Source organism: Lithobates pipiens, unplaced genomic scaffold, assembly GCF_037356315.1.
Source record: "Lithobates pipiens isolate NorthernLeopardFrog02 unplaced genomic scaffold, aLitPip1_a1.2 Scaffold_18, whole genome shotgun sequence".
NCBI classification, from domain to species: domain Eukaryota; kingdom Metazoa; phylum Chordata; class Amphibia; order Anura; family Ranidae; genus Lithobates; species Lithobates pipiens.
The window spans coordinates 346,964,255-346,978,026 of NW_027507758.1; the positions used below are offsets into that span (position 1 = coordinate 346,964,255).

A 13,772-nucleotide genomic window follows, 5' to 3' on the forward strand; every position below is an offset into this window, starting at 1 on the left:
AGAGCGCATTGCATGGGGTCCTGTGTGTCTTTGGCTCTGTTTCAGGTCCGAATTCAGGCAAAAATTCGAGCCTCATTTGTTTCTGCAACGGAGCACAGGGACACACCTTGCCCCTGCTGTAAGCTGCATCTGTAGGTGTGAACCCAGCCTCAGTATCTGGCTGAGCACTGGTTAAAGCTTGTAGAAGGGATTTTCATTCTCCTCTGACTGTCCTATGAGGTTGAATGAGCCCTGACTTTCTGTCTGCACAGTGCAAATTGGCCCCATGCTGATCACATGCACCCTAACAAAAAAGAAAAAGAAAAACTCTAGCAATACATACCAAACTGAGCATGTGCAGAGTGCCTCCAAGGCTCTGTTCTATGAGCAGATTGATGGAGACAGCAAAAGAAGGGGAGGATCAGAGAAGATAGTATCAAGCAGCCTTTTTACACAATGCAGAGGATTAACCCCTTAGGTTCCACATTATAACAAGCATGCTTTACTGCATATATACACTGATTTTACTGTTGTGGGTTTAGTACCATTTTAATTTTCAGGATATGCAGTAGATCTAGAAATAACGAAAAAGTTATATTGGTGAAATGTAAAAACTTAACCTGTGACATTTCTATAAGTATGACTACCATTAAATTAACAAAAATACTAAAATTTACATTAAAATGACACATAAACATGTATTATTAGTGAGAATATTTAGTTTGGTTCATAAATATAATTAATTCATGTAGAGGCATAGCTTGAAGCTTGTGGGCCCCGATGCAAAAGTTGACCTGGGCCCCGCCCCCACTACTTCCAACGTGCGTGAAGATACATCCACCGGCGACCACCGCACGCCAAGATACTCAAAGTGGCTTCAGAGTTGCCAGAGATCCTCTTTACATCAGAGAACAGGGATTACTACTGGAAAATCAGAGGACAGGGACCCCTGGCAGGTAACTTGGGAGAGCTCCTTTCCCATCCCAGCACTGTATACAACTCCTCCCCATACCACACAGGGCTGAAATCACATTCCTTTACACACATTCTATCAGTCTGTACAGGGTATATCTGGCTTTTATGTTGCCCTTCTGACCTGTGAAATTCTCTGGTCAGAATGGTAGTGTAGTTGCAGTAGGCAGATACACCCTGTGCAGATGGTGGCTAACTGGCTGTGTTGTAAAGGAATGTGATTTCAGCCCTGCGGAGGAGGAGCAGTATAGAGGGCTGTAATGGGAAAGGAGCTCAGCATCCGGGCATAGCATGCAGGGTGGAGGGGGTGATCAGGGGGTTTTTGGGGGGCAAAGCCACTTGACACAAAATCTTGAGCCTGCAGCCCTTCAGGGGCCCCAAGGAGGTTTTAAGGGATTTGTTTTAGCATTTTTGAAGGTTTCTCTGTCAGTGTTGGCAGGTGTTGGGAAATGTCCCCTCCCGGAGGTGTGTGTCTTTCCCCCAGTTGTCAGGGAAGTGCAGTAAGTAGACATCCCCGGGCGGGTGAGGTACAGAGAATCCCAGCTGGTGACTAGGAGACATGGAGCAGTGTCTTACCTCACCAGTGGCATCGGTCCCATCGGCTACAGGATGGCACTCTCCTCCTCTTGCCTCACTTAGCCTGGTTACCATTTCATGTTGCCAGCACACAGCACAGACACTACCCCATCCTGGGCTGTTCTCACCCCATGCTGCTCTCCATTCAGGAAATGGCTCACAGCTTCTCCCCAGCCAATGGGAACAGAGGGGTGTGGACTGTGGAATACAAAGTAGAAGCCCAGTACTGGAGCATGGCTGTGGGGCCCTAGGGCAGATCGGAGCTGGATTCTGTGGAGGATATGATAATATGATAGGGAGGCTACAGGGGCCCCCTGGAGCTAGGGGCGGGGTTGCAATTGTGACTCCTGCAACCCCTTATGCTACGCCCATGAACCCATGCCTCCTAACTTTCTGAAATGATAAAGAGGGATATCTTTTAGCACAATGGCAAAGGACACATCCCTGCCTTGGCCTGGTTACACGAACCACAAAGATATAATATGCATAAAATGTTTGGCAAAACCACACATAGGCTTTTTACCTCTATTTTTCCTTTATATTGGCTATTCAAAATATCAAATTCAGCAATCTAGAGGTTGGATAAAAAGTTTAGTGCAGCATAGCACTTTTGGTAGTAAAATATTACATTTTGTATACAGAAATACATATCCAACCAAAATGAGGGACAATTGAGGATGTACGAGGGACATAGGGATTCAGTTTCACAAATGAAGGACAGTAGGGAGCTATAATTAACCTGTTAGCTCAATTTAAAATATTTAGTTGCATTGCTAAATAATTTTTCAATGCAAGCCCTGGGGGTTCATTTACTAAAACTGAAGATGACAAAATCTGAACCAATCAGCTTCCATAATTTTTGTGAACAAACTGAAGTTAGAAGCTACAATGCACAGCTGCACCAGATTTTGCACTCCAGTATTAATAAGCCAACCCCTTAAGCCAACCCCTTAAGCTGGATACATACTATACAATTTTCTTTATTTTTTTTCCTTTAGATTAACCAAAATCATATAACATGAGGTAAAACCTAAACACTTTCAACTTGTATGTAATCAGGCAGGCCCCTGTACTATATAGTTGAAGGCAAATCTAAAGGAAATCGAACAACAAAAGTTGTATAATGTGTATCCAGCTTTAGGATAGACATATATTATACAAGTTTCTTACTCAATTTCCTTTAGGTTTACCTTCAACTATGTAGTACAAGGGCCTGCCTGATTACGTAAAAATTAAAAGTGTTTAGGTCTGACCTCATATTATACAGTTTTGATATAACTGTAAAAAAAAAAAAAAAAGGATAATGTATGGCCAGCTTTAGTGTATAAGAATACAGGTATGCGTTTTTTTTGTTTGTTTGTTTGTTTGTTTTTTACTTTTAAAAGATGTATTTGTCACTGGTATAGACGTATATGTAAATGATAAAATACCTACACACAACTCTTACATAAAAAAAGTGTTCTATTGCCAATGGTGATGTGTTTGTTATTTAATTGCAATTCCAATTCAAAATGTCATCAGAATATATTATGTTTGTGTGCTTAATACTGACAGCCACTGTGGCAAAATGAATTTATTTATGCTACTGTAAATCATGAAATTGAAGAGTCACCTGCACCCCTGACTCCAATTAAATCATTCATTTTACAAAGCATATGTAGGAATCTGAGAAAAGCCAGGATATATGTTGAATTCTGAAGGCAGAGTATGCTGTGGGGTCCTATAGCCGGGGGAGTGACCCTGCTACACGTAGCACCCACCCAGACATAGATTGCTAACAGATTCATGTATAAGAGCAGTACAGCTTTGAGAGAGTGCCAGTTACCTGTAAGAATGGCTGTACTTTTCTTCGATGGGAACCTTGGTGTTTTGCTGGTGTACAGTGTTGTAATGGGTGCTGCTTTTACCAGGAGAGTGGACAAAAGGGATGAAGGAGACACTGAGAAGAAGATAACATTAGCCAGATGCACATCACGTTGTCTCGCCCTCCACATCACACAGCTATCTACCAGCTTCAGAAGTCTTCAGGTATCTGGGACACAGAACATAAACAATCTATAGTGGGGTTGATTTACTAAAACTGGAGAATGCTAAATCTGGTGCAGCTGTGCATGGTAACCAATTAGCTTCCAACTTCAACTTGTGCAATTAAGCTTTGACAAAAAAAACTGAAAGCTGATTGGTTACACTCTCAAGTTTTAGTAAATCATCCCTACTGCGTCTATGTTATTTTGTTTTATTTGCTTAGTAAATTTATAGTAGCAATTCAAATGGTCAAACAAGACCGCATGCTGGGAGCCTTTTTTTGTATATCACCAGAAGTAAAAATAAAATCTATAATATTAAATAAAAAGTTAAATATTTGCAAATGTATCCCTAACAAATGAAAAAATATACTTTAATTCAAAGAAAAAAAAAGCACAGGTTTTCTAGGGATTTATTATTATTATTATTATTATTATACACGATTTATATAGTGCCAACAGTTTACGCAGAGCTTTACACCTGTAATTTATTAGATGGTTTAATTTTATTCAGTTATTTACATAAACACAGATTATATAGGAATATACAGGCATACCCCACTTTTAAGTACACAATGGGGTTTATGTACTAAAGCTGGAAAGTGCAAAATCAGGCTCAATTCTGCATAGAAACCAATGAGCTTCCAGGTTTTATTACCAAAGCTTAATTGAACAAGCTGGGGTTAGAAGCTCATTGGTTTCTATGCAGAAGTGAGCCTGATTTTGCACATAAACCCCATTGTGTACTAAATAGTGGGGTATGCCTGTATACCTGTAATCAATTTGCTGGTCTTAGTATGTATTATTTTTTGTTTCTAGGATGATAATATTTTGGCTTGGTGTGGAAAAAAGCGGCGGTGCTCACAGGTAAGTACAAATTATTGTCTAGAAATAGATAGTGTTTGGTAAATAGAAATTAGTGGTTTCTTTGATACCAGGAAGAAGAAATGTGCTGATTTAAAATGGAAATGCACAAATGCCACCTAACTTGGAGAATGCAGGAGCCTGAAATCAGCAGAGGCTCAAGTTGGCCATATGCTTGTAGAATTTAGTTCAACATTTATCGTTTTAAATATGTTCTTTCAAATTTTTTAATCATTAGTGAGGTCAAATAAATGTTCATTCGACAGCAGTGACAAGAACATTTAATAGGAGCAGGATGGAAATATTTTCTCCAAAGAACAAATTTCTAACAGTGTATGTGGTTTTAGTTCAGGAATTTTCATACAAACGTTCATATTCATTTTTTGGCAAATATTAATTTAAAAATATACTAGTGTATGGCCAGTTTTAATGTGGCTTATGAATACAGAGACTAGATATGCTTGTGCACCGAGTGTTAGTATGTATGACCCTTCAAATGTTTACAATTACATTAAAGAATGTCACCATTATATGTTGGTGAATTCTGCTTTCTGATAACATACTCATTCTATATACTCTATATACCATATATAAAACATGTACCATATTTACATTTTTAAGGAGGAACCTGTGTAAGCATACAGTGAGGGAAAAAAGTATTTGATCCCCTGCTAATTTTGCACGCTTGCCCACTGACAAAGAAATGCCCAGTCTATACTTTTAATGGTAGGTTTATCTTAACTGTGAGAGACAAAATAAAAACAACAAAAAAATCCAGAAAAATGCATTTCAAAAAAGTTATACATTGATTTGCATTTTATTGCGTGAAATAAGTGTTTGACCCCTTTGCAAAACAACAGTTAGCACTTGGTGGCAAAACTCTTGTTGGGAATCACAGGGGTCAGACATTACTTGTAGTTGGCCACCAGATTTACACACATCTTGGGAGGGATTTTGTCCCACTCCTTATTTCAGATCTTCTCCAAGTCAATAAGATTTCAAGGCTGACCTTTGCTAACTCAAATCTTCAACTCCCTCCACATAGTTTATATGGGATTAAGGTCTAGAGACTGGCTAGGCCAATCCAGGACGTTAATTTGCTTCTCCTTTTGTTGCCTTGGTCGTGTGTTTTGGATCATTGTAATGCTGGAATACCCACCCACGACCCATTTTCAATGCCCTGGCTGAGGGAAGGAGGTTCTCACCCAAGATTTGATGGTAGATTGCCCCGTCCACTGATGCAGTGAAGTTGTCCTGTCACTTTAGCAGAAAAACACCCCCAAAACATCCCCAAAACACCCCCAAAGCACCCCAGGGCAGCACAGTGATGTAGTGGTTAGCACTTTCACCTAGCAGCAATAGGGTTGCTGGTTCAAATCCTGACCACGACACTATCTGCCTGGAGTTTCCATGTTCTCCCTGTGCCTGCGTGGGTTTCCTCCGGGTACTCCGGTTTCCCCCCACACTCCAAAGACATGCTAGTAGGTTAATTAGACCCTGTCCAAAAAAAAAAAAATGGCCATAATATGTGTATGTCAATGTTGTATGTGTTGTAAGCGTGTCAGGACCCTACAGGTCAAAGGCCCACGTAAAAGCTGCAGATGGACACCAGTGGCAAGAAAGCGCCCTGAGGCAATTCAGTTCGCATAGGTAGTGCTATACAAGTTACTCATTCATTCATTCAATGTTTCCACCTCCATGTTTGACAGTGGGGATGGTGTTCTTGGGGGTCATAGGCAGCATTCCTCCTCCTCCAAAAACAGTTGAGTTGATGCCAAAGAGCATGATTTTGGTCTCATCTGACCACAACACTGTCACCTAGTTTTCCTCTAAATCATTCAGATGTTCCTTAGCAAACTTCAGCCGGGCCTGTACATGTGCTTTCTTGAGCAGGGGGACCTTGTGGGCCCTGCAGGATTTAAGTCCTTGATGGCGTAGTATGTTACCAATTGTTTTCTTAGTGATTATGGTCCCAGCTGCCCTGAGATCATTGACAAGATTTTCCCCTGTAGTTCTGGGTTAATTTCTCATCGTTCTCATGATCATTGAAACTCCGCGAGGTGAGATATTGCAATGGAGCCCCAGACCGAGGGAGATTGACAGTTATTTTGTGTTTCTTTCACTTGCAAATAATCGCACCAACTGTTGTCACCCTCTCACCAAGCTGCTTGGCGATCGTCTGGTAGCCCATTCCAGCCTTGTGTAGATCTACAATCTTGTCCCTGACATCCTTGGACAGCTCTTTGGTCTTGGCCATGGTATAGAGATTGGAATATGATTGATTGCTTCTATGGACAGGGATTTTTTTATACAGGGAACAAGCTGAGATTAGGAGTACTCCCTTTAAGAGAGTGCTCCTAATCTCAGCTTGTTACCTGTATAGAAGATGCCCAGGAGTCTGAAATCTTGCTGATTGATAGGGGATCAAATACTTATTTCACTCATTAAAATGAAAATCAATTTATAACTTTTTTGAAATGCGTTTTATTGGATTTTATTGTTGTTATTCTGTCTCTTACTATTAAAATAAACCTACTATTAAAATTATAGACTGATCATTTCTTTGTTAGTGGGCAAATGTACAAAATCAGCAGGTGATCAAGTATTTTTTTGCCTCACCGTACACAATGCATTCTACCAGGCTTAACAAAATTCCTAATAAGGACATACACTTTATTTCCAAAAGTATTGGGACACCTGCCTTTAAACGCACATGAACTTTAATGGCATGCCAGTCTTAGTCCATATGGTTGAATATTGAGTTGGCCCATCTTTTGCAGCTATAACAGCTTCAACTCTTCTGGGAAGGCTATCCACAGGGTTTAGGAATGTGTCTATGGGAATGTTTGACCATTCTTCCAGAAGCACATTTCTGAGGTCAGGCACTGATGTGGATGAGAATGCCTGGCTCCCAGTCTGCGCTCTAATTCATCCTAAAGGTGTTCTATTGGGTTGAGGTCAGGATTCTGTGCAGACCAGCCAAGTTCCTCCACCCCAAACTTTCTCATCCATGTCTTTATGGACTTTTCTTTATGCACTGGTCCAAATCATTTGGTAGAGGGGGGATTATGGTGTGGGGTTGTTTTTCAGGTGTTGGGCTTGGCTCCTTAGTTCCAGTGAAGGGAACTCTTAAGGTATCAGCATACCAAGACATTTTGGATAATTTCATGCTCCAAACTTTGTGGGAATAGTTTGGGGTCGGCCCTTCCCGTTCCAACATGACTGTGCACCAATGCACAAAGCAAGGTCCATAAAGACATGGATGAGCAAGTTTTGGGTGGAGAAACTTGGCTGGCCTGCAAAGAGTCCTGACCTCAACCCAATAGAATACCTTTGGGATGAATTAGAGCGCAGGTTGCGAGTCAGGCCTTGTCCTGACCTCACAAATGTGCTTCAGGAAGAATGGTCAAACATTCCCATAGACACACTCCTAAACCTTGTCGACAGCCTTCCCAGAAGAGTTGAAGCTGTTATAGCTGCAAAGGCTAGGCCAAATCAATACTGAATCCTACAGACTAAGACTGGGATGCCATTAAAGTTCATGTGCGTGTAAAAGTAGGTATCCAATACTTTTTGTAATATAGTGTATAAACAAGACAAAGCTACTGCTATGAAATAACCCAGACAGTTAATAAGAATGCTAAATCAATGAAAGCCAGGAGTGCTACCCAGACCTTCACAAGATACTGATATATATATAAAAAAAAAAAAAAAAGATTAAAAGTGTAGGGATAATAGAAACAGTAATAATAATACTAATAGCAACAAAAATAATATTGCGTGGTCTTTTGCAATGCTACAAGTGTGGATTATTACAGGATCAAACAGGCAGTCATTTGGCTTTTTGCATCCAGGAGCAAGACTGGTAGCTTTTAGCTCTAAGGCCCCTTGCACAAGTGACATCTAGCTTCTGTGCGCGCCGTCCAAGGCTATGGCGAACAACCAGATCTCCCATACAATCTATGTTTTTATATATATTAGATTACATTCTCGTGGTCTGTTTATGTTAAGTTGGTATGTGATGAAAGGCATGACTTAAAATTGCAAAAATGCTCAAGTTGCATTTTTTTAAGCAGGCATATTTAACCACTTAACAACCGCCCTATAGCCGAATGACGGCTACAGGGCGGTTTCTTAACTCTGGGAGGCCGTCATATGACGTCCTCCCAGAATTTCGCTCTCGCGCGCCTCCACAGTGTTCCCTCTTAAAAAAAAAAAAGTTCTGTGTGCCACTAAAGTGTTCGGGTTTGGCTTGAAGAAAAGATGATAACCCTATCTTAGCAAAGTCACTTGACTGGAGTACAAAGACTGCTTTTAATTATAAAAAGTAGAGCTTCATGAAAAGATTTTACTGTCGCTGCACATTGTGATGTGTCTGAAATGTATTCACGCAGGCTTAAAAGATCTACTTTTAATACATCTATAAAAGATAAATATGTATGGAATTCTTTAATATAATATCCTGTGGTTTAAGGGGATTTCTTGATTTTATGATAAAAGTGATGTGTTTAAATACTGCTGGATATGTTCTAACAAGTCTAGCATTTTTCAGTGTATGCAGCCATGCATGGGCCAGTGGGAAGAAGCTTCACAACAGTGTCACAAGAAATGTGAGGTAATGTTGAATGGTATCTTAACTTTTTGACTTCTATTAAGACTGGATTAGCATATTCAACCAACTAAATACAACGTCTGACTCTGATGCCACGTGTACACGGCCGGACTTTCCGGCAGACTAGGTCTGACGGTTGTCCCGACGGACTTTCGGCGGAGTTCCGACTGACTTTCCGAACGAACGGACTTTGCGACACACAAACGGACTAAGTCCGTTTGAAAGTCCGTTTGTTATGAACGTGGTGATGTAAACAGGACTAAACAAAGAAGTTCAATAGCCAGTAGCCAATAGTTTCCTTTGCGTCGTATTTGGTCCATCGGACCAGCATACAGACGAATGGTTTTCCTGATAGGAATTGAGTCCATTGGACAGATTTAAACATGTTCTATTTCTAGGTCCGTCAGATTTTTTAAATGAAAGATGATCGGATTAGCCCACACATGATCGGATTGTCCAACGGATTGATTCCATCAGACTTAGTCTGCTGGAAAGTCCGGTAGTGTGTACATCACTTGCAAGTGTTGATATTCAATAACCCTTGTGAGTTATATTTGGAATCTTGACCTCACTTATGCTTACATGGGTGTATGAGACAGCTTAATCGCCTAATGCCTGAAGGTAAAACAAACCTTACCACCAGAACCCAATTTTCCAATGTTGACATTTGTTAGTTAAACTGTACATACAAAACTGTATAGTACAACTACTTAGAAAATCATGTAGAAAGGAAAACACCACTCCAGGTCTTTTCGCCTGAATCTGCTGCAAACAGGTGCCGGTTCAGATCCTAACTGGAGATATCAAAAGAAGGAAATAAAGACGACCATGTGCTGAAACCACCTATATTGAAAAATGTCCTTAAAACCAACAAAGACTAGCAATTACACACGGAGGAGCCTGCTAGTATATTTCATACTTAGTATAATCAGGCAAATGATACCTTGTACATGGTAATGGATACCACCTGTTTTCTTTTTTATAATTAAAGAAAAACTGGCCCAATGTAATAAAAACATTATCTGTATATTTCTTACCATTACCAGGCCCACCACCAAAAAATCCAATTTGGCATTTAATAGTAGCTACTGGAAAGTATTATGTTCAAATTACTTTTTTACAGTTTTTTTTTTAACAATAAACAAAGCCTTTTCTATACCAAAAGCATTGTATTCATATATACTGTACCATCTACCAAGCAAGTTAAGAAGTATCTAATTCATTGTTTACTTTTTATCTTAAAAAACTTTTTTTCTGAAATTGTGTGGTCAATCAATCATTTAATTGTGGAGCTTCTTATAATTTTAGAAATGCTCTAGTGGCAGTATAGTAACAACTCATTAGAATACCCAGGAACAATAAGAAACTACAAAGAAGAAAAATATAACCTCTTAAAGTGGTAGTAAATTGCTGGGTGTTTTTTTTTTAAACCTGAAAGGTAATGTCATAATGTGGTAGTATGCATAGCATACTACCACATTATATGAAACTTACCTGAATATGAAGCCTTTCAGCGGCACAGTTTCACCGTTGAAGGCGCTCCCATTTTCCCCCGTTTTTCCTTCCGGGTCTGTGGACTCCGGCTTTGTAAGCTGCTATCACTTCCACGCATTGCGCCCGTTCTTTTTAGAGCACATGCGCCAGTAACGTCATTGGCTGCATCTACAAGTAAATATCTCCTAAACGGTGGAAGTTAAGGAGTTATTTACAGTACCTATAGGTAAGCCTTATTATAAGTTTATCTATAGGTGAAATTCATGCACGGGAGTTTACTCCTACTTCAAGCAGGAACAGGCTGACTTTTGGTCCATGTGTACCTGTAACTGTTCAACAGAAGCTGGTCTAATCACTGCCTTCTGTCGAACGTCATGTTGGAAAACCAGCGTTCAATCAGCTATTTCAACCTATGGCTAGAGCACTGATCAGTGCATTCTGACAGGGTAGGGGGTGGGGGGTACCCGCTGTCAGACTACAATAGTTCAGTGGGATGGATCCTTGCATCACACATTGTGTTGATGCATGGGTCTATCAATTTTTCTTGTTTAACCCGCTGATTTAACAAAAAAAAAAAAACGCATGTACCCTAATTTACTATCTGCCTTTTCTTTTTCAGGTCTTCACTAGTGTAAACATTGTCCTGTCTGTAGTCTGCACTGTATGGTGTAGTTGTCAGCTTGAGAACAAGATTGTATGGAATAACACAGGATAGGTGATGGCCAGCGCATAATTAAGCTTATGGCACAGACTGCTTTCTTCCACTAATTTAAGATTTGTTTCTCCAGTGATTACATAAGGGTACTATAGATTAGAAATCATCATTGATGGCCCCTGGCAATGAAGACATGAATCAGACTGATGTGTGATCAGATGCCATTCTTGCTGTTTTAGTCCCGATCTGCATGAATGTTGCTCAACAGTGCAGACTGCAGATAGGCTAAATGTAAACAAAGCAATGCTTACACTGGTTTTGGTCATTAATCACAATGATAAACAGCAAAGGAATGGCAAAGTAAGAGATTTTATTTGTAAATTGATTACCGGTAATCTAGAAATATATGTAAAACACGGAACTTGTTTATGGCTATACCTTGCAGGGGATTGTTCTAAACAACATCTTCCCTGTATAAACTTCCTGAGCCCTCCTATGTTAAAGTGAACAAAAGTTCCCTTTCATATATGACAGTCAGACAGAATTTTAGATGCTCCATGCATGGGTCCAACTAGCTACATATCAATGATTGCATTGTACTTGTTTTAGGGCTCCAATTCCTCTTTAAAGTATGCCTTTGTTCAATTCATTTACAAAGCCTAAAGGGAACACAACCTACAGAAGTGCAACAGTGGAAATATAAAGGGTAGATAGGGAACATGCGTACTAGTAAAGGCAACCAAACCCAACATTTTAATTTAAGTCAAAGTATTTCATTGAATGTAATAAAACTTTTCTATGTATTTTCTTTTCACTATGTAGAACCACCATGAATGTGTGACCAGCTGTGAGTTTTTGAAATCTCTTAAAATGAACAAGCAGGGAGATTGCCCTCCTCCACACCGAGCATCTGGGTTCACTGCTGCTTGTGTGTTAAGTTGCAGTATTGACAAAGACTGCCCTGGCATAAAGAAGTGCTGTGCCAATGGATGTGGTTTTACCTGCCAGGTGCCAATTAATAAGAATAAAGGTAATCTATCTGCTGAGGGGGTAGACTTAAATCATAGCATTCACATGAGTATCTAAAGTCTCCTTTCTATCCTACAGGCATGCCATTAAAACCTAACACTGGTTTCATATTTAATGAACATTTCAATGGAAGCATAGGAATCACATGGAAGTCTAGATTCAATGTCTCTGCAGAACCAGTTTTGTACATCCTGCAAAGAAGATGGAATTATGGCATTCAGCCTAGTGAGGATCGGTCTACATCTTGGCAAACAATAACAGTGGTCAGTGTTGACCTTCGATAATATCGTTAGTATGTAACAGTCGAAATGCTTGATTTCTGCAAAGAAACATTTCAAGAAGAACATTCAAAGTTTAATAATAGCTGACTTTATGGAAAAGCCCTGGTGTCTTTTATATGCGAACTTGGCTTATACTGTATGTAATTGTAAAGAGCATTAGAAATAAACAAAACACATGGACCCTGATAGCATGGCTTATTCTTGTTGGTTTATTATTTTGCTAAAATAGAATCTGCAATGTGTAGGCTGTTCCATAAGTTTGATAGTATAATTTCAACATTTGATAAGGACGTGATGACAAATACAGGCGTACCTAGGGTGACCACATTTCCAAACTGCCATTCAGGGACCCCCCCCCCCCCCCCCATCCAACCATTTCCAAAAAAGTACAGCGGTCACGTGACGGCGTTTTTGGAGGGAATCAGATTGGCCCGGGGTGGCTGTGTCAGTTTCATTCCGGGACACTGTATTGTCCTGGAATGAAGGTACCCGGGACAGACCTGCAAAATTCGGGACAGTCCCGGGCAATCCGGGACATGTGGTCACCCTAGGCATAAGCCACTTTTAAGTATGCAATAGGGTTTATTTACTAAAGCTGGAAAGTGCTTAATCAGGCTCACTTCTGCATAGAAACCAATGAGCTTCTAACCCCAGCTTGTTCAATTAAGCTTTGGTAATAAAACCTGGAAGCTCATTGGTTTCTATGCAGAAGGGAGCCTGATTTCGCACTTTCCAGCTCTAGTAAATAAACCCCATTGTGTACTTAAAAGTGGGGTATGTCTGTAGTTAGTTATGTCTTGAAATGCAAAAAAAAAAACAATACATTTGAAAGGAAGATTTTTTCTCCATTTTGTGTAGTTGCATGTTGAAAATCAAGGCAATTTTTCTATAATAATTTATGTGTATGAAAATTAGTCAGAAGAGGCAGTAAAAGTGTGTCTTTTAATTTTCCACAGACAGCAACAAACCATTTCATTATGACTGACATAAGGCCAAACAGATGGTATCAGTTCAGAGTGGCAGCAGTGAATGTACATGGCACCCTAGGATTCACCACCCCAAGTAAACATTTCCATTCGAGGAAAGGTAAGAATCAAGACATAGAGTTTTCCAGTACAGTACTGTCCTCAGGCACCACCAATAGTGAGTATGAGGAACACAGATTGAACTAAGGCCGCGTACACACGGGCGGATTGTCTGCCCAACTAAGTTCGTCAGACAATCCGACAGACAGTCCGTTCAAAATTTGAATGAACGGACTTGACCACACACGATGAGCAGACAGT

At 40.1% G+C, this 13,772-nt stretch overlaps 1 protein-coding gene across 1 annotated transcript in view; it reads left to right on the forward strand.

Moving 5' to 3' along the window:
* The first annotated feature begins 3,146 nt into the window (after window positions 1–3,146).
* Window positions 3,147–13,772, forward strand: part of LOC143990164 (anosmin-1-like) — a 43,681-nt gene continuing 33,055 nt past the window's right edge. Inside the window, exons 1-6 of the mRNA XM_077490307.1 lie at window positions 3,147–3,555; window positions 4,371–4,418; window positions 8,968–9,030; window positions 11,999–12,206; window positions 12,284–12,468; window positions 13,443–13,572. Of these exons, the coding sequence (XP_077346433.1) occupies window positions 3,313–3,555; window positions 4,371–4,418; window positions 8,968–9,030; window positions 11,999–12,206; window positions 12,284–12,468; window positions 13,443–13,572 (877 nt within the window). The 5' untranslated portion in view covers window positions 3,147–3,312. The remainder of the gene's footprint in view (window positions 3,556–4,370; window positions 4,419–8,967; window positions 9,031–11,998; window positions 12,207–12,283; window positions 12,469–13,442; window positions 13,573–13,772) is intronic.